Source organism: Scyliorhinus torazame, chromosome 10, assembly GCF_047496885.1.
Source record: "Scyliorhinus torazame isolate Kashiwa2021f chromosome 10, sScyTor2.1, whole genome shotgun sequence".
Classification (NCBI taxonomy): Eukaryota; Metazoa; Chordata; class Chondrichthyes; order Carcharhiniformes; family Scyliorhinidae; genus Scyliorhinus; species Scyliorhinus torazame.
Genome location: NC_092716.1, coordinates 6,039,853 through 6,063,446, shown reverse-complemented (window position 1 = coordinate 6,063,446; position 23,594 = coordinate 6,039,853). Strand labels below are relative to the sequence as shown.

Genomic DNA, 23,594 nt, shown 5'->3' with positions numbered 1-23,594 from the left:
CTCCCACATGTCAGATGTTGATTTGCCCTCAAACATCCGCCCCCAATCTATGTTCTTCAGTTCCCGCCTAATATTGTTATAATTAGCCTTCCCCCAATTTAGCACATTCATCCTCGGACCACTCTTATCCTTGTCCACCAGTACTTTAAAACTTACTGAATTGTGGTCACTGTTACCGAAATGCTCCCCTACTGAAACATCTACCACCTGGCCGGGCTCATTCCCCAATACCAGGTCCAGTACCGCCCCTTCCCTAGTTGGACTGTTTACATATTGTTTTAAGAAGCCCTCCTGGATGCTCCTTACAAACTCCGCCCCGTCTAAGCCCCTGGCACTAAGTGAGTCCCAGTCAATATTGGGGAAGTTGAAGTCTCCCATCACCACAACCCTGTTGTTTTTACTCTTTTCCAAAATCTGTCTACCTATCTGCTCCTCTATCTCCCGCTGGCTGTTGGGAGGCCTGTAGTATACCCCCAACATTGTGACTGCACCCTTCTTATTCCTGATCTCTACCCATATAGCCTCACTGCCCTCTGAGGTGTCCTCTCGCAGTATAGCTGTGATATTCTCCCGAACAAGTAGTGCAACTCCGCCTCCCCTTTTACATCCCCCTCTATCCCACCTGAAACATCTAAATCCTGGAACGTTTAGCTGCCAATCCTGCCCTTCCCTCAACCAGGTCTCTGTAATGGCAACAACATCATAGTTCCAAGTAGTAATCCAAGCTCTAAGTTCATCTGCCTTACCCGTAATGCTCCTTGCATTAAAACATATGCACTTCAGGCCACCAGACCCGCTGTGTTCAGCAACTTCTCCCCGTCTGCTCTGCCTCAGAGCCACACTGTCCCTATTCCCTAGTTCTCCCTCAATGCTCTCACCTTCTGACCTATTGCTCCCGTGCCCACCCCCCTGCCATACTAGTTTAAACCCTCCCGTGTGACACTAGCAAACCTCGCGGCCAGGATATTTATGCCTCTCCGGTTTAGATGCAACCCGTCCATCTTATACAGGTCACACCTGCCCCGGAAGAGCTCCCAGTGGTCCAGATAACGGAAACCCTCCCTCCTACACCAGCTGTTTAGCCACGTGTTTAGCTGCTCTATCTTCCTATTTCTAGCATCACTGGCACGTGGCACAGGGAGTAATCCCGAGATTACAACCCTCGAGGTCCTGTCTTTTAACTTTCTGCCTATCAAACATGGTCTGAGTGATGAGAAGCCAATATCTGACCAACCCCAGGGACCCTGAATGTCTCATGGAAATCTTGATCACTGATCATTAAGCTGATGCTGATGGGTCTCCTGATTCATCCAGTTTGGGATTTCCAGGCTGGTAGTTGCACATTACATACATTCTCATCAAGGGGTCTGGGTGCATCGATGGGCTGGAGGGAGTTAGTAAGGGGTCTGGGTGCATCGATGGGCTGGAGGGAGTTAGTAAGGGGTATTTAGTTTGACAAAGTCCTGCTTCCTCTCAGTGCCGTCTGACATCTGCTTAACATTTGGTGCAAGGTTCAAAGATGGAACAGATGGAATCAATACAAACCCACCAATAGAACAAATAAATGTACAGCACAGGAACAGGCCCTTCGGCCCTCCAAGCCCGTGCCGACCATGCTGCCCGACTAAACTACAATCTTCTACACTTCCTGGGTCCGTATCCCTCTATTCCCATCCTATTCATATATTTGTCAAGGTGCCCCTCTCACAGCAGTGTGTGAGCCACACCTGGCCAAATTGCCAGTTTTACCTGTAATGTGGCAGAGGGCCGAGTGACGGGAAATATCAGGAGATGTTCCAGTTCCTGATGGACATCGGTGCCTTAGGGAAGGGGTGGGTACTTTGATTGGAAAGTAGGACTAATGTGTTGTGTCTGCTTCAATATTTGGGACTGCAGCAATATTGAATTTGCCTTTAAAATAAAAGAGCGATTTTACAAACGGTAGTTTACGGGGATCAGAAGCCAACATTGCAAACTGAGAAACTCAACTCGAGTACAGCGAATGCTGATTCAATTCCTAAGTAATTACTGCCGTGGGCCCTCACAGAATCATAGAATGGGATCATTCAGCCCATCAAGCCAGTGCCAGGTCTCTTCAAGAGCAGTTTGACTCGTGCCAGTCCCCTGCATTTCACCCATAGTGCTGCATGTTTTCTCACTACAGCTGTTTATCCAATTTCATTCTGAAAGCCACGATTGAATCTGTCTCCACCACACTCTCAGACAGAACATTCCAGATCCTAACCACTCGCTGTGTGAATCTGTCTCCACCACACTCACAGACAGTACATTCCGGATCCTAACCACTCGCTGTGTGTATCTGCCTCCACCACACTCACAGACAGTACATTCCGGATCCTAACCACTCGCTGTGTGAATCTGTCTCCACCACACTCACAGACAGTACATTCCAGATCCTAACCACTCGCTGTGTGAATCTGTCTCCACCACACTCTCAGACAGTACATTCCGGATCCTAACCACTCGCTGTGTGAATCTGTCTCCACCACACTCACAGACAGTGCATTCCAGATCCTAACCACTGGCTGGGTGAATCTGTCTCCACCACACTCACAGACAGTACATTCTGGATCCTAACCACTCGCTGTGTGAATCTGTCTCCACCACACTCTCAGACAGAACATTCCGGATCCTAACCACTCGCTGTGTGAATCTGTCTCCACCACACTCACAGACAGTACATTCCAGATCCTAACCACTCGCTGTGTGAATCTGTCTCCACCACACTCTCAGACAGTACATTCCTGATCCTAACCACTCGCTGTGTGACTCTGTCTCCACCACACTCTCAGACAGTACATTCCTGATCCTAACCACTCGCTGTGTGAATCTGTCTCCACCACACTCACAGACAGTACATTCCAGATCCGAACCACTCGCTGTGTGAATCTGTCTCCACCACACTCTCAGACAGAACATTCCGGATCCTAACCACTCGCTGTGTGAATCTGTCTCCACCACACTCACAGACAGTACATTCTGGATCCTAACCACTCGCTGTGTGAATCTGTCTCCACCACACTCTCAGACAGAACATTCCAGATCCTAACCACTCGCTGTGTGAATCTGTCTCCACCACACTCACAGACAGTACATTCCAGATCCGAACCACTCGCTGTGTGAATCTGTCTCCACCACACTCTCAGACAGAACATTCCGGATCCTAACCACTCGCTGTGTGAATCTGTCTCCACCACACTCACAGACAGTACATTCTGGATCCTAACCACTCGCTGTGTGAATCTGTCTCCACCACACTCTCAGACAGAACATTCCAGATCCTAACCACTCGCTGTGTGAATCTGTCTCCACCACACTCACAGACAGTACATTCCGGATCCTAACCACTCGCTGTGTGAATCTGTCTCCACCACACTCTCAGACAGAACATTCCGGATCCTAACCACTCGCTGTGTGAATCTGTCTCCACCACACTCTCAGACAGAACATTCCGGATCCTAACCACTCGCTGTGTGAGTCTGTCTCCACCACACTCTCAGACAGAACATTCCAGATCCTAACCACTCGCTGTGTGAATCTGTCTCCACCACACTCTCAGACAGTACATTCTGGATCCTAACCACTCGCTGTGTGAATCTGTCTCCACCACACTCTCAGACAGAACATTCCGGATCCTAACCACTCGCTGTGTGAATCTGTCTCCACCACACTCACAGACAGTACATTCCAGATCCTAACCACTCGCTGTGTGAATCTGTCTCCACCACACTCTCAGACAGTACATTCCTGATCCTAACCACTCGCTGTGTGACTCTGTCTCCACCACACTCTCAGACAGTACATTCCTGATCCTAACCACTCGCTGTGTGAATCTGTCTCCACCACACTCTCAGACAGAACATTCCAGATCCTAACCACTCGCTGTGTGAATCTGTCTCCACCACACTCACAGACAGTACATTCCAGATCCGAACCACTCGCTGTGTGAATCTGTCTCCACCACACTCTCAGACAGAACATTCCGGATCCTAACCACTCGCTGTGTGAATCTGTCTCCACCACACTCACAGACAGTACATTCTGGATCCTAACCACTCGCTGTGTGAATCTGTCTCCACCACACTCTCAGACAGAACATTCCAGATCCTAACCACTCGCTGTGTGAATCTGTCTCCACCACACTCACAGACAGTACATTCCGGATCCTAACCACTCGCTGTGTGAATCTGTCTCCACCACACTCTCAGACAGAACATTCCGGATCCTAACCACTCGCTGTGTGAATCTGTCTCCACCACACTCTCAGACAGAACATTCCGGATCCTAACCACTCGCTGTGTGAGTCTGTCTCCACCACACTCTCAGACAGAACATTCCAGATCCTAACCACTCGCTGTGTGAATCTGTCTCCACCACACTCACAGACAGTACATTCCGGATCCTAACCACTCGCTGTGTATATCTGCCTCCACCACACTCACAGACAGTACATTCCGGATCCTAACCACTCGCTGTGTGAATCTGTCTCCACCACACTCTCAGACAGAACATTCCGGATCCTAACCACTCGCTGTGTATATCTGCCTCCACCACACTGTCAGACAGAACATTCCGGATCCTAACCACTCGCTGTGTGAATCTGTCTCCACCACACTCACAGACAGAACATTCCGGATCCTAACCACTCGCTGTGTGACTCTGTCTCCACCACACTCACAGACAGAACATTCCAGATCCTACCACTCGCTGTGTGAATCTGTCTCTCTCACTCTCAGACAGAACATTCCGGATCCTAACCACTCGCTGTGTGAATCTGTCTCTCTCACTCTCAGACAGAACATTCCGGATCCTAACCACTCGCTGTGTGAATCTGTCTCTCTCTCAGACAGAACATTCCGGAACCTAACCACTCGCTGTGTGAATCTGTCTCCACCACACTCACAGACAGTGCATTCCAGATCCTAACCACTGGCTGTGTGAATCTGTCTCCACCACACTCTCAGACAGAACATTCCGGATCCTAACCACTCGCTGTGTGAATCTGTCTCCACCACACTCACAGACAGTACATTCCAGATCCTAACCACTCGCTGTGTGAATCTGTCTCCACCACACTCTCAGACAGTACATTCCTGATCCTAACCACTCGCTGTGTGACTCTGTCTCCACCACACTCTCAGACAGTACATTCCTGATCCTAACCACTCGCTGTGTGAATCTGTCTCCACCACACTCACAGACAGTACATTCCAGATCCGAACCACTCGCTGTGTGAATCTGTCTCCACCACACTCTCAGTCAGAACATTCCGGATCCTAACCACTCGCTGTGTGAATCTGTCTCCACCACACTCACAGACAGTACATTCTGGATCCTAACCACTCGCTGTGTGACTCTGTCTCCACCACACTCTCAGACAGTACATTCCTGATCCTAACCACTCGCTGTGTGAATCTGTCTCCACCACACTCACAGACAGTACATTCCAGATCCGAACCACTCGCTGTGTGAATCTGTCTCCACCACACTCTCAGACAGAACATTCCGGATCCTAACCACTCGCTGTGTGAATCTGTCTCCACCACACTCACAGACAGTACATTCCAGATCCTAACCACTCGCTGTGTGAATCTGTCTCCACCACACTCTCAGACAGAACATTCCAGATCCTAACCACTCGCTGTGTGAATCTGTCTCCACCACACTCACAGACAGTACATTCCGGATCCTAACCACTCGCTGTGTGAATCTGTCTCCACCACACTCTCAGACAGAACATTCCGGATCCTAACCACTCGCTGTGTGAATCTGTCTCCACCACACTCACAGACAGTACATTCTGGATCCTAACCACTCGCTGTGTGAATCTGTCTCCACCACACTCTCAGACAGAACATTCCAGATCCTAACCACTCGCTGTGTGAATCTGTCTCCACCACACTCACAGACAGTACATTCCGGATCCTAACCACTCGCTGTGTGAATCTGTCTCCACCACACTCACAGACAGTACATTCCAGATCCTAACCACTCGCTGTGTGAATCTGTCTCCACCACACTCACAGACAGTATATTCCTGATCCTAACCACTCGCTGTGTATATCTGCCTCCACCACACTCACAGACAGTACATTCTGGATCCTAACCACTCGCTGTGTGAATCTGTCTCCACCACACTCTCAGACAGTACATTCCAGATCCTAACCACTCGCTGTGTGAATCTGTCTCTCTCACTGTCAGACAGAACATTCCGGATCCTAACCACTCGCTGTGTATATCTGCCTCCACCACACTCACAGACAGAACATTCCAGATCCTAACCACTCGCTGTGTGAATCTGTCTCCACCACACTCTCAGACAGTACATTCCTGATCCTAACCACTCGCTGTGTGAATCTGTCTCCACCACACTCACAGACAGTACATTCCAGATCCGAACCACTCGCTGTGTGAATCTGTCTCCACCACACTCTCAGACAGAACATTCCGGATCCTAACCACTCGCTGTGTGAATCTGTCTCCACCACACTCACAGACAGTACATTCTGGATCCTAACCACTCGCTGTGTGACTCTGTCTCCACCACACTCTCAGACAGTACATTCCTGATCCTAACCACTCGCTGTGTGAATCTGTCTCCACCACACTCACAGACAGTACATTCCAGATCCGAACCACTCGCTGTGTGAATCTGTCTCCACCACACTCTCAGACAGAACATTCCGGATCCTAACCACTCGCTGTGTGAATCTGTCTCCACCACACTCACAGACAGTACATTCCAGATCCTAACCACTCGCTGTGTGAATCTGTCTCCACCACACTCTCAGACAGAACATTCCAGATCCTAACCACTCGCTGTGTGAATCTGTCTCCACCACACTCACAGACAGTACATTCCGGATCCTAACCACTCGCTGTGTGAATCTGTCTCCACCACACTCTCAGACAGAACATTCCGGATCCTAACCACTCGCTGTGTGAATCTGTCTCCACCACACTCACAGACAGTACATTCTGGATCCTAACCACTCGCTGTGTGAATCTGTCTCCACCACACTCTCAGACAGAACATTCCAGATCCTAACCACTCGCTGTGTGAATCTGTCTCCACCACACTCACAGACAGTACATTCCGGATCCTAACCACTCGCTGTGTGAATCTGTCTCCACCACACTCACAGACAGTACATTCCAGATCCTAACCACTCGCTGTGTGAATCTGTCTCCACCACACTCACAGACAGTATATTCCTGATCCTAACCACTCGCTGTGTATATCTGCCTCCACCACACTCACAGACAGTACATTCTGGATCCTAACCACTCGCTGTGTGAATCTGTCTCCACCACACTCTCAGACAGTACATTCCAGATCCTAACCACTCGCTGTGTGAATCTGTCTCTCTCACTGTCAGACAGAACATTCCGGATCCTAACCACTCGCTGTGTATATCTGCCTCCACCACACTGTCAGACAGAACATTCCGGATCCTAACCACTCGCTGTGTGAATCTGTCTCCACCACACTCACAGACAGAACATTCCGGATCCTAACCACTCGCTGTGTGACTCTGTCTCCACCACACTCACAGACAGAACATTCCAGATCCTACCACTCGCTGTGTGAATCTGTCTCTCTCACTCTCAGACAGAACATTCCGGATCCTAACCACTCGCTGTGTGAATCTGTCTCTCTCACTCTCAGACAGAACATTCCGGATCCTAACCACTCGCTGTGTGAATCTGTCTCTCTCTCTCTCAGACAGAACATTCCGGAACCTAACCACTCGCTGTGTGAATCTGTCTCCACCACACTCACAGACAGAACATTCCAGATCCTAACCACTCGCTGTGTGAATCTGTCTCTCTCACTCTCAGACAGAACATTCCGGATCCTAACCACTCGCTGTGTGAATCTGTCTCTCTCACTCTCAGACAGAACATTCCGGATCCTAACCACTCGCTGTGTGAATCTGTCTCTCTCACTCTCAGACAGAACATTCCGGATCCTAACCACTCGCTGTGTGAATCTGTCTCTCTCACTCTCAGACAGAACATTCCGGATCCTAACCACTCGCTGTGTGAATCTGTCTCTCTCTCTCTCAGACAGAACATTCCGGAACCTAACCACTCGCTGTGTGAATCTGTCTCCACCACACTCACAGACAGAACATTCCAGATCCTAACCACTCGCTGTGTGAATCTGTCTCTCTCACTCTCAGACAGAACATTCCGGATCCTAACCACTCGCTGTGTGAATCTGTCTCTCTCACTCTCAGACAGAACATTCCGGATCCTAACCACTCGCTGTGTGAATCTGTCTCTCTCACTCTCAGACAGAACATTCCGGATCCTAACCACTCGCTGTGTGTCACCAATGCTTCTTTTGCCAATTTCTTTACTTTTTGTCCTCTTGGTCTAGATTCTTTTACCAATGATAGCAGCGTCTCCAATTCACCCACATAACTGAACTCCACACCTCGCTGGAATCATTCTTATAAAGGAAAATGAACACTGACTGCTGATGTGAATAGCAGGGTGGGTGGAAAAGGGTGTGGGGTCGCTGTACACACTGAGTTTCTGCAAACACACTTTCGGGGCTGAAGAAATTGGGTCACCTTATACAGCGGGTCGATTTCTCTGCCCTCATTAGAGGTATCTATTCACCATTCCTCAAACTGACTTCAGGGGAACACAGTCTTCTGTCCTCCTGTAAGTCAACTGCTCACCAGGTCTGCAAACACAAAATCCCACCCCTCGTCTCAGTAATGAAATGAAAATCACTTATTGTCACAAGTAGGCTTCAAATGAAGTTACTGTGAAAAGCCCCTAGTCGCCACATTCCGGCGCCTGTTCGGGGAGGCTGTTACGGGAATTGAACCGTGCTGCTGGCCTGCCTTGGTCTGCTTTCAAAGCCAGCGATTTAGCCCTGTGCTAAACAGACCCTTTCATGGTTATCATGAACCCATCTCATTCCCTAATGTCCTTTCGGGAAGGAAATCTGCCGTCCTTACCCGGTCTGGCCTACACGTGATTCCAGATCCACAGCAGTGTGGTTGGATCTTAAATGCCCTCGGGAATGGCCGAGCGAGACACTCAGCTGTATCAAACCTCGACAAGGCCTAAAATGAATGAAACCGGATGGACCACGTGGGCACTGGCCTCAGCACCAGAAACAGCGGCAAACACAGCCCACCGACCCTGCAAAGTCCTCCTCACTAACATCTGGGGGCCTGTGCCAAAGCTGGGAGAGCTGCCTCACAGACTGGTCAGCAACATCCTGACATAGTCACACTCACAGAATCAGACCTTACAGACAACAGGCGTGATTCTCCGGTCTGGTTACGCTCTCGCTCAAGTGAAACGAGGCCGGTGGATAGCGGGAGAGGCCGAAAACGAGATCCCTGCCGGGCGCCAAACAGTTTGCCGCCCACTCCCAATTATCACCACTTAAGCCCCATTTCAAAACAATTAACGAGATCCATCCCATATCCAGCGGCCTCCCGTCATCCAGCGGCCTCCCGTCATCCACCGGCCTCCCGTCATCCAGCGGCCTCCCGTCATCCACCGGCCTCCCGTCATCCAGCGGCCTCCCGTCATCCACCGGCCTCCCGTCATCCAGCGGCCTCCCGTCATCCACCGGCCTCCCGTCATCCACCGGCCTCCCGTCATCCAGCAGCCTCCCGTCATCCAGCCGCCTCCCGTCATCCACCGGCCTCCCGTCATCCACCGGCCTCCCGTCATCCACCGGCCTCCCGTCATCCAGCCGCCTCCCGTCATCCAGCGGCCTCCCGTCATCCTGCGGCCTCCCGTCATCCAGCGGCCTCCCGTCATCCACCGGCCTCCCGTCATCCACCGGCCTCCCGTCATCCAGCCGCCTCCCGTCATCCAGCGGCCTCCCGTCATCCAGCGGCCTCCCGTCATCCAGCCGCCTCCCGTCATCCAGCGGCCTCCCGTCATCCAGCGGCCTCCCGTCATCCAGCGGCCTCCCGTCATCCAGCGGCCTCCCGTCATCCACCGGCCTCCCGTCATCCAGCGGCCTCCCGTCATCCAGCCGCCTCCCGTCATCCAGCCGCCTCCCCAGCGAGTGGTCACGCTGGCTCCGATTAGTGCTCCTTTTGAAAAATGTGAACCTGGCGGAAGGGCTTCTGTGGGGAGCCGGGGAGGGGTGTAGCCATCTGTGCTCACAGGCAAAGAGCTCGGGGGTGCTGGGCAGACCTCCCAGTGCTCGACGGGGGGGGTGGGGTCCCATGACTGGGGGTGGGGACCCTCTGCCCTCAGTGATGCGCGATGTGCTTGGTCCTCCGAGCACTACCACTCTGTCCAGGTGTATCCCGTGGCCTTCGATACCGCGGTGGGCGTCGCCTGGGGGCTCAGGGACCAGAGGGCCCGGCTCACTTGTCGACGGCAGATTCACAGCCCTGTCCCGTGTCCTGTCCCCGAGGCATGGCTTCATCAGAGGGGTGGAACCCAGGGGGAGCTGGTGGCCACCGTTGCCACTCAATGGGACGGGTCCGGGTTGGCACTGAGGGCCCCCTCCTCCCATCCAGTGCCCGTAAGGACCTGGGGTTCACCTTGGGATGGAGGGGCAGCTGGTTCAAGCCCCGGCTGTCCCTGCATCATCTGGCTCTGCCAGCCCTGGAGGCTCCCTGTGGTCCGCACCATAGTGTCGATGCCCTTGGCAATGCCAACCCGTGACTGGGACAAGCTCCTCAGCGCTTCGGCCATTCCCATCTGAGAGCAGGACATGTCCCGCAGAACCCCATCAAGGTCGGCCTGGGTGACATCCCCCAGCGAGTCGGACATTCTGCCGAGACCCTCAGCCATGGCCGTCACCGACTGCGCGACGCCTGGGACCCCTTCACCCATGGTGCCGACATCGTGCACCAGGCTCCCCGCTGCAGTCGCCACCCTGGCAGTGTTGGCCTCAGTGCCACTCCTGCGCCCGGAGCCTCTGGGACTCCACCAATCGGCTATGGATCTGCTGGAGTGACGCTGACATCCCCCCTTTTCCACCCAATAGGACAAGGCGACCTCCCAATCTCCACCTCCTCTCGTCCCACTACCCAAACAGGCGGCGGAATGTGGCGACTAGGGGCTTTTCACAGTAATTTCATTAGTGTTAATGCAAGCCTACTTGTGACAATAATAAAGATCATTGTTATTAATTCTGAATTTCAAGCGGCACGGTGGCCCACTGGGTTAGCACTGCTGCCTCACGGTGCCGAGGTCCCAGGTTCGATCCCAGCTCCGGGTCACTGTCCGTGTGGAGTTTGCCTCGCCTGGGCCTTCCTGCCTCGCCTGGGTCTTCCTGCCTCGCCTGGGCCTTCCTGCCTCGCCTGGGGGTTCCTGTCTCTCCTGGGCCTTCCTGCCACGCTTGGGCCTTCCTGCCTCGCCTGGGTCTTCCTGCCTCGCCTGGGCCTTCCTGCCTCGCCTGGGGGTTCCTGTCTCTCCTGGCCCTTCCTGCCTCGCCTGGGCCTTCCTGCCTCGCCTGGGCCTTCCTGCCTCGCCTGGGGGTTCCTGTCTCTCCTGGGCCTTCCTGCCTGGCCTGGGGGTTCCTGTCTCTCCTGGGCCTTCCTGCCTCACCTGGGGGTTCCTGTCTCCCCTGGGCCTTCCTGCCTGGCCTGGGCCTTCCTGCCTCGCTTGGGCCTTCCTGCCTCGTCTGGGTCTTCCTGCCTCGCCTGGGCCTTCCTACCTCGCCTGGGGGTTCCTGTCTCTCCTGGGCCTTCCTGCCTTGCCTGGGCCTTCCTGCCTCGCCTGGGCCTTCCCGCCTCGCCTGGGGGTTCCTGTCTCTCCTGGGCCTTCCTGCCTCGCCTAGGCCTTCCTGCCTCGCCTGGGCCTTCCTGCCTCGCCTGGGGGTTCCTGTCTCCCCTGGGCCTTCCTGCCTCACCTGGGCCTTCCTGCCTCGCCTGGGGGTTCCTGTCTCTCCTGGGCTTCCTGCCTCGCCTGGGCCTTCCTGCCTCGCCTGGGGGTTCCTGTCTCTCCTGGGCCTTCCTGCCTCGCCTGGGACTTCCTGCCTCGCCTGGGCCTTCCTGCCTCGCCTGGGGGTTCCTGCCTCGCTTGGGCCTTCCTGCCTCGCCTGGGCCTTCCTGCCTCGCCTGGGCCTTCCTGCCTCGCCTGGGGCTTCCCGCCTCGCCTGGGCCTTCCTGCCTCTCCTGGGCCTTCCTGCCATGCCTGGGGCTTCCTGTCTCTCCTGGGGGTTCCTACCACGCCTGGGCCTTCCTGCCCCGCCTGGGCCTTCCTGCCTCGCCTGGGCCTTCCTGCCTCTCCTGGGGGTTCTTGTCTCGCCTGGGGGTTCCTGCCTCGCCTGGGGGTTCCTGCCTCGCCTGGGCCTTCCTGCCTCGCCTGGGCCTTCCTGCCTCGCCTGGGCCTTCCTGCCTCTCCTGGGGGTTCCTGTCTCGCCTGGGGGTTCCTGCCTCGCCTGGGCCTTCCTGCCTCGCCTGGGCCTTCCTGTCTCGCCTGGGCCTTCCTGCTCGCCTGGGCCTTCCTGCCTCGCCTGGGACTTCCTGCCTCGCCTGGGCCTTCCTGTCTCGCCTTGGCCTTCCCGCCTCGCCTGGGGCTTCCTGCCTCGCCTGGGCCTTCCTGCCTCGCCTGGGCCTTCCTGCCTCGCCTGGGCCTTCCTGTCTCGCCTGGACCTTCCTGCCTCGCCTGGGGGGTTCCTGCCTCGCCTGGGCCTTCCTGTCTCGCCTGGACCTTCCTGCCTCGCCTGGGGGGTTCCTGCCTCGCCTGATGTCCATCAGCAGCAACGTGGTGCTCATCAGATTGTGCCCCAGAAGCCTGATCACTAACGTTGCCCACCGAGGTGCGTGTATCTGCACTGGAGCACTTGGAGGGGGTTGAAGGGGGAGGAGGTAGAGGGAGGGTTGGGAGGGAGGTTGAACGGTGAGGGGGGGGTTGAAGGGTGAGGGGGGTAGACACTCCCTTGGGGGTAGAAAGGTCTCGGTGGGGGTGGTGTCTCCTCACTCGTGCTGCCCAGTGTCGGTCATTGACCTTCTTCCTGCACCGGAGGCCAGTCCTCCTGGTCACACCCCCAGAGCTCACAGCCGCCGCCCCCTCATCCCAGGCAGCACTGGCTGCCCTGTGGCTAAGGCTCCGGGACCCTCGGGGGGACAGGACATCCCTCCTGGCCTCCACTGCGTCTCTCAGCCTCTCCAGGTCAGCGTCCCCGAATCTTCGGGCCAGTCTCTTGGCACCTTTGTTGCGACCTGGCTGGGGTTGGCTGAGCAAGTGCAGCTTAAGCGCTGCTCGACCTTGTTAGCGAGGGGCTGGCGAATCAGCTGGCGAGCCTTCATTTGCAGAGAGAAGCCCGTGAGGCCACGTGAAGTGGACCAATTGAGGTTGAATGGCGTTGCCAGCCTCGCTGGACCGAGCAGCGGGAATCTCGTGTCAGTTGCCACTCACTACCACACTTTATAATAATCTTTATTGCCACAAGTAGGTTTACATTAACACTGCAATGAAGTTACTGTGAAAATCCCCTCGTCGCCACATTCTGGGGCCTGTTCGAGAAATCGCGCCCAATGTCCCAGATATCACCATCCCCACCCCTGGATATGGCCTGTCTCACCGGCAGGACAGACCCAGCAGGGTGGGGGCACAGTGGGATACAGTCGGGAGGGAGTTGCCTCAACATCGACTCCAGACCCCATGAAGTCCCCATGGCTTCAGGTTAAACATGGGCAAGGAAACCTCCTGCTGATTACCACACAGTCACCCACCCCCTCCGGGTTGGTTACATCAGTCGGCTGGACGGCTGGGTCGTGATGCGGGGAGACACCAGCAGCGGGGGTTCAATCCCCGTACCGGCTGAGCTTATTCACGAAGGCCCCACCTTCTCATCCTTGCCCCTCGCCTGAGGTGTGGTGACCCTCGGGTTAAATCACCACCGGTCAGCTCTCCCCCCTCAAAGGGGAGAGCAGCCTGTGGTCATCTGAGTCAGGCGACTTTCACTGTCCCTCCCGTCAGCTGATGAGCCAGTTCTCCTCCATGTTGAACACCACTCGGAGGAAGCACTGAGGGTGGCAAGGGCGCAGAATATGCCCTGGGTGGGGACTTCACTGTCCATCACCAAGAGCAGCTCGGTGGTACCACCACAGACCCAGCTGGCCGGGTCCTAGAGGACAGATCTGCTGGACTGGGACTGCAGCAGGTGGTGAGGAACCAACAAGAAGGGGAAACACACTTTACCTCATCCCCACCAACCTGCCTGCGGCAGATTCGTCTGTCCATGACTGTATTAGTAAGAGTGACCACCACACAGTCCTTGTGGAGACAGAGTGAGGATACCCTCCATCGTGTTGTGTGGCACCTGCAGGAACTCGCTGAGGTTCCTCAGGGCAGCACCTTCCAAACCCACGCCCACTGCCATCTAGAAGGACAAGAGCAGCAGATACCTGGGAGCCCCACCACCTGGAGGTTCCCCTCCGAGTCACTCACCACCCTGACTTGGAAATATATCGGCCGTTCCTTCACTGTCCCTGGGGCAACATCCTGGAACTCCCTCCCTAACAGCACAGTGGGTGTACCTACACCACATAGCCTCCAGCGGTTCAACTCACCTTCTGAAGAAACTCCAGAGTGTTGTGAACACAGCTCAGTCCATCTTGTGACCCTGCCTCCCACCCATTGACTCTGTCTACACCTCCCGCGGGCAGCAGAGTTAAAGACCCCTCCCACCCAGGTTATTCTCTCTTCCAGCGGGCAGGAGATACAAAAGTCTGAGAACTCGCACAGACAGATCAAAAACAGCTTCTTCCCCGCTGTCACCAAACTCCTGAACGACCCTCTTATGGACTGATCTCTCCACCCACCTTCTCCACATTGTAGCATTGCACTCGGTACACGGGACAATCAATCTAAATGTAAATCAAGGGCAATTAGGAATGGGGAATAAATGCTGGCCTAGTCTGCGAAGCCCACATCCCGTGTAGGATAGAAAAATGCTGGACATGTTTAGCATGTTGGAGAGAAACACATTTATCGATTCCGACCTGAAACCGGGGCAGCATTTTTGTTTTTATTTTGTTTACACTGTTTTCTCGGTTCCTGTCACACAACCAACTTCGTCTCCAACCCACGCCTCTCCCTTTTATCCATGGGGTTTTGCAGGAAAGCCTATTCTTTGTAGCGCTGATATGTAAGCGCTGTTATCCCGATGGGGTGTGTGTCCACGGAGCTCTGGCACACTGGATTGACAGTGCCCTGCTGTCATAGCTCTCACTGACCTACAGGTCAGAGCACTTGTAAAACCCATGATCGTTATCCCCCACTTCAATCACTCTTTGTGGTTCAGTATGTCAGCCTTCTAGTACCCCTCTTAAAGACCCCTTTGTCACACACGCACACAATCGGACACACACACGTGCTCACAATCAGACACACACACACAATGAGACACACACACACACACAACCAGACACATAAACACCCACACACAACCAGACACGCACACACGCACACAATCAAAAACACACACACAGAACCAGACACACAAACACCCACGCACAACCAGAAACGCAAACACACAACCAGACACACACACATGCACACAATCAAAAACACATACACACAACAGACACACCTTCACACACAACCAGACACACGTTCACACAATCAGACACACACACACAATCAGACACACACACAGTCAGATACACACGCACACAACCAGACACACACGCACACAATCAGACACATACACATATACAAAACCAGACACATAATCAGACACACACACACACAATCAGACACACACAATCACACACAAGCAATCAGACACATACACACACACAACCAGACACACCTTCACACAACCAGACACACACACATATACACAATCAGACACACACAATCAGACACAAACACACAATCAGACACACAGACACACAATCAAACATACACACACACAATCAGACACACAGACACACAATCAAACATACACACACACACAATCAGACACACACAATCAGACACACCTTCACACAACCAGACACATACACATATACACAACCAGACACATAATCAGACACACACACACACAATCAAACACACACAATCAGACACACACACAATCAGACACAAACACACACATAATCAGACAAAAACACACACACACAATCAGACACACAGACACACAATCAAACATACACACACACACAATCAGACACACACGCACACAACCAGACACATACACATATACACAATCAGACACACACACACATAATCAGACACACACACAACCAGACACACACACATATACACAACCAGACACATAATCAGACACACACACACACAATCAAACACACACAATCACACACACACACACAATCAGACACACACACAATCAGACACACACACACACAATCAGACACACACACAATCAGACACACACACACAATCAGACACACACACACACAATCAGACACACACACAATCAGACACACACACAATCAGACACACACGCACACAATCAGACACACACACAATCAGACACACCCACAATCAGACACACATGCACACAATCAGACACACACGCACACAATCAGACACATACACATATACACAACCAGACACACAATCAGACACACACAATCACACACACGCAATCAGACACTAACACACACACAACCAGATACACCTTCACACAATCAGACACACACATATACTCAACCAGGCACACAATCAAACACACACACACAATCAGACACACACGCACACAATCAGACACATACACATATACACAACCAGACACATAATCAGACACGCACACACACAATCAGACACACACAATCACACACAAGCAATCAGACACATACACACACACAACCAGACACACCTTCACACAACCAGACACATAGACATACACATATACACAATCAGACACACACAAACCTAATCAGACACACACAATCAGACACAAACACACACACAATCAGACACAAACACACACACACAATCAGACACACACAATCAGACACAAACACACACACAATCAGACACAAACACACACACACAACCAGACACACCTTCACACAACCAGACACATACATATATACACAATCAGACACACACACACATAATCAGACACACACACAACCAGACACACACGCACACAATAGAACACATACACATATACACAACCAGACACATAATCAGACACACACACACACAATCAAACACACACAATCAGACACAAACACACACAATCAAACACACACAATCAGACACACACACACAATCAGACACACACACAATCAGACACACACACAATCAGACACACACACAATCAGACACACACGCACACAATCAGACACATACACATATACACAACCAGACAAATAATCAGACACACACACACACAATCAGACACACACAATCAGACACAAACACACACACAATCAGACACAAACACACACACACAATCAGACACACAGACACACAATCAAACATACACAACCACACACAATCAAACATACACACACACACAATCAGACACACACACACACAACCAGACACACACGCACACAACCAGACACATACACATATACTCAATCAGGCACACAATCAGACACACACACACACAATCAGACACACACACATATACTCAACCAGGCACACAATCAGACACACACACACACAATCAGACACACACGCACACAATCAGACACACACACACACACAATCAGACACACACACATATACTCAACCAGGCACACAATCAGACACACACACACACAATCAGACACACACGCACACAATCAGACACACACACACACAATCAGACACACACACAATCAGACACACACACACACACAATCAGACATACACACAATCAGACACACACACAATCAGGCACACACACACACTATCAGACACACACACACACAATCAGACACACACACAATCAGACACACACACAATCAGACACACACACAATCAGACACACACACAATCAGACACACACGCACACAATCAGACACACACGCACACAATCAGACACATACACATATACACAACCAGACACACAATCAGACACACACAATCACACACAAGCAATCAGACACATACACACACACAACCAGATACACCTTCACACAATCAGACACACACATATACTCAACCAGGCACATAATCAGACACACACACACACAATCAGACACACACGCACACAATCAGTCACATACACATATACACAACCAGACACACACAATCAGACACACACAATCACACACAAGCAATCAGACACATACACACACACAACCAGACACACCTTCACACAACCAGACACATACACATATACACAATCAGACATACACATATACACAATCAGACACACACAAACCTAATCAGACACACACAATCAGACACACACACACATACAATCAGACACAAACACACACACACAATCAGACACACACAATCAGACACAAACACACACACAATCAGACACAAACACACACACACAATCAGACACACAGACACACAATCAAACATACACAACCACACACAATCAAACATACACACACACAATCAGACACACACACACACAACCAGACACACACGCACACAACCAGACACATACACATATACTCAACCAGGCACACAATCAGACACACACACACACAATCAGACACACACACATATACTCAACCAGGCACACAATCAGACACACACACACACAATCAGACACACACGCACACAATCAGACACACACACACACAATCAGACACACACACATATACTCAACCAGGCACACAATCAGACACACACACACACAATCAGACACACACGCACACAATCAGACACACACACACACAATCAGACACACACACAATCAGACACACACACACACACAATCAGACACACACACAATCAGACACACACACAATCAGGCACACACACACACTATCAGACACACACACACACAATCAGACACACACACAATCAGACACACACACAATCAGACACACACACAATCAGACACACACACATTCAGACACACACGCACACAATCAGACACACACGCACACAATCAGACACATACACATATACACAACCAGACACACAATCAGACACACACAATCACACACAAGCAATCAGACACATACACACACACAACCAGATACACCTTCACACAATCAGACACACACATATACTCAACCAGGCACATAATCAGACACACACACACACAATCAGACACACACGCACACAATCAGTCACATACACATATACACAACCAGACACACACAATCAGACACACACAATCACACACAAGCAATCAGACACATACACACACACAACCAGACACACCTTCACACAACCAGACACATACACATATACACAATCAGACATACACATATACACAATCAGACACACACAAACCTAATCAGACACACACAATCAGACACACACACACATACAATCAGACACAAACACACACACACAATCAGACACACACAATCAGACACAAACACACACACAATCAGACACAAACACACACACAATCAGACACAAACACACACACACAATCAGACACACACAATCAGACACACACACAATCAGACACACACACAATCAGACACACACACACACAATCAGACACACACAATCAGACACAAGCAATCAGACACAAAGACACACACAACCAGACACATACTTATATACACAATCAGACACACACATAATCAGACACACACACAACCAGACACATACTTATATACACAATCAGACACACACATAATCAGACACACACACAACCAGACACACACGCACACAATCAGACACATACACATATACACAACCAGACACATAATCAGACACACACACACAATCAAACTCACACAATCAGACACAAACACACACAATCAAACACACACAATCAGACACACACACACAATCAGACACACACAATCAGACACACACACACAATCAGACACACACAATCAGACACACACAATCAGACACACACAATCAGACACACACACAATCAGACACACACACGATCAGACACACACACAATCAGACACACACACAATCAGACACACACACAATCAGACACACACACAATCAGACACACACACAATCAGACACACACACACACAATCAGACACATACACATATACACAACCAGACACATAATCAGACACACACACACACAATCAGACACACACAATCAGACACAAACACACACAAACACACACACACAATCAGACACACAGACACACAATCAAACATACACACACACACAATCAGACACACACACACACAACCAGACACACACGCACACAATCAGACACATACACATATACTCAACCAAGCACACAATCAGACACACACACACACAATCAGACACACACACACACAATCAGACACACACACACACAATCAGACACACCTTCACACAACCAGACACATACACATGTACACAATCAGACATACACATATACACAATCAGACACACACAAACCTAATCAGACACACACAATCAGACACAAACACACACACAATCAGACACAAACACACACACACAATCAGACACACACAATCAGACACAAACACACACACAATCAGACACACACACACATAATCAGACACACACACAACCAGACACACACGCACACAATCAGACACATACACATATACACAACCAGACACATAATCAGACACACACACACACAATCAAACACACACAATCAGACACACACACACAATCAGACGCACACACAATCAGACACACACACAATCAGACACACACGCACACAATCAGACACATACACATATACACAACCAGACACATAATCAGACACACACACACACAATCAGACACACACAATCAGACACAAACACACACACAATCAGACACAAACACACACACACAATCAGACACACAGACACACAATCAAACATACACACACACACAATCAGACACACACACATATACTCAACCAGGCACACAATCAGACACACACACACACAATCAGACACACACGCACACAATCAGACACACACACACACAATCAGACACACACACACACACAATCAGACACACACACATATACTCAACCAGGCACACAATCAGACACACACACACACAATCAGACACACACGCACACAATCAGACACACACACACACACAATCAGACACACACACATATACTCAACCAGGCACACAATCAGACACACACACACACAATCAGACACACACACACACAATCACACACAAGCAATCAGACACATACGCACACACACAACCAGACACACCTTCACACAACCAGACACATACACATATACACAATCAGACACACACACACATAATCAGACACACACACAATCAGACACAAACACACACACAATCAGACACAAACACACACACACAATCAGACACAGACACACAATCAAACATACACACACACACACAATCAGACACACACACACACAACCAGACACACACAATCAGACACACACACATATACTCAACCAGGCACACAATCAGACACACACACACACAATCAGACACACACGCACACAATCAGACACACACACACACAATCAGACACACACACACACAAAATCAGACACACACACATATACTCAACCAGGCACACAATCAGACACACACACACACAATCAGACACACACACACACAATCACACACAAGCAATCAGACACATACGCACACACACAACCAGACACACCTTCACACAACCAGACACATACACATATACACAATCAGACACACACACACATAATCAGACACACACACAATCAGACACAAACACACACACAATCAGACACAAACACACACACACAATCAGACACACAGACACACAATTAAACATACACACACACACAATCAGACACACACAATCAGACACACACGCACACAATCAGACACATACATACACAACCAGACACACAATCAGACACCCACACACATAATCAGACACACACACAACCAGACACACACAACCAGACACACACGCACACAATCAGACACATACACATATACACAATCAGACACAAACACACACACAACCAGACACACACACACAGACACAGACACAGACACACACACACTGACACACAGAGACACAGACACACACACACAGACACTGAGGTTTGGTAAGTTGCAGGAGCACAGAGACAGTAACCACCAGTTGGCACAGTTTAGCATATTTGGCAAATTGAAATCCGACACCCCAGAGCTGAGGGCCAGAGCAGGCCTTACCTGGACTGAGTTGAGCCGACAGTATCCATTGATTGGAAAGCGTATGACATGTGTGGGATCCTGGTTCCACCCGGCGTTTACAGAGTTGCACATGATGTCCCCCGTCTCGGGGAAAATATCCTCAATGAGGGACTTCTCTCCGCTCAGACTGATGCGCTCTCCCAGGTCAGGGGTTACCCTCAGCACCAGACACTCACAGGGTTGCGAGGACTTTTGATGTTCCTTTTCCTGCTTCCACCTCTCCAGTTCTCGCACCATGGGCTGTAACTGGTAATACCTGGCTTCTTCATACAGCAGACTGAAATCCTGCAACAAGGGGCATTTCATTTCACATCCTTCTTTTTATTGCTTTGTTTTTTACTCAGATAGGATCAGGAGAGGATCATTCAGCTCCTTCAGCCAGTCCCATGATTCCACAGATCACGTACGGCACAGGAGAGGCACAAGCCAATCAGTCTCAGAGACTCACAGCAACATTTCTAACCCACGCCAGTCTCTATTCACTTCACTTAGATCAGAGGGCGGTCAGCTTCAGACTCATTTCCTCACTTTCTCCTCCCCCCCCAAAAAAAACCTAACTATTCCTATTTCAGATATGAAGTAAAATTATAAAATGTTAAATTATAAGGACAGATTTCACAGAATAGAGTTGGATTCCTTTGAGTTTAGACGATTAAGGGGTAATCGAATTGAGTTTAAGACGATTGAAGGATTTGGAATGATAGATAGACAGACGGAGAAACTATTTCCTCTCCTGTTTGGGGTGTGTGGGGAATCCAAAACAAGGGGGTATCGTCTTGGAGTTCGAGCCAGGCGGGTCAGGGGCAAGGCAGTGAAGCACATCTTCACGCACAGGGCCGTGAATATCTGAAATTCTCTGTTGGGGCTGAGGCAAAATCTGAGATTCATAGATAAAGATAAGATAATCGCTTATTGTCACGAGTAGGCTTCAATGAAGTTACTGTGAAAAGCCCCTAGTTGCCACATTCCGGCACCTGTTCGGGGAGGCTGTTACGGGAATTGAACCGTGCTGCTGGCCTGCCTTGGTCTGCTTTCAAAGCCAGCGATTTATCCCAGTGAGCTAAACCAGCCCCTGGTTTTTGTTAGGCAGGAATGTTCAGGGCAATGTAACCAAGGTTGATAAACAGAGGTAAGATACGGGTCAGTCATGATTTGATTGAAGGAAGAACAAGTTGGAGACGCCAAACAGCTTCTTCTTTGGGTACGTCAATGGTGGTGAGGTTCCGAAAACCTCCCTCTGTGGCCAGGCAATACAAACATCATTTATTTTCCATTCTCCTTCTGTGGGACCCGCAGCCCAATGCCAGGCGCACATTTTGAGCAAATCACCAGCTGCCAACAATGAACAAAAATGACCAAGAAA

At 50.8% G+C, this 23,594-nt stretch overlaps 1 protein-coding gene across 6 annotated transcripts in view; it reads right to left on the bottom strand.

The window, feature by feature from the left end:
* Nucleotides 1-23,594, bottom strand: part of LOC140430323 (BTB/POZ domain-containing protein kctd15) — an 82,258-nt gene that overhangs the window by 5,574 nt on the left and 53,090 nt on the right. For all 6 annotated transcript variants that reach the window (XM_072517766.1, XM_072517767.1, XM_072517770.1 and 3 more), the window contains one exon: nt 22,211-22,516. In XM_072517766.1, coding sequence (XP_072373867.1) covers nt 22,211-22,516 — 306 coding nt within the window. The remainder of the gene's footprint in view (nt 1-22,210; nt 22,517-23,594) is intronic.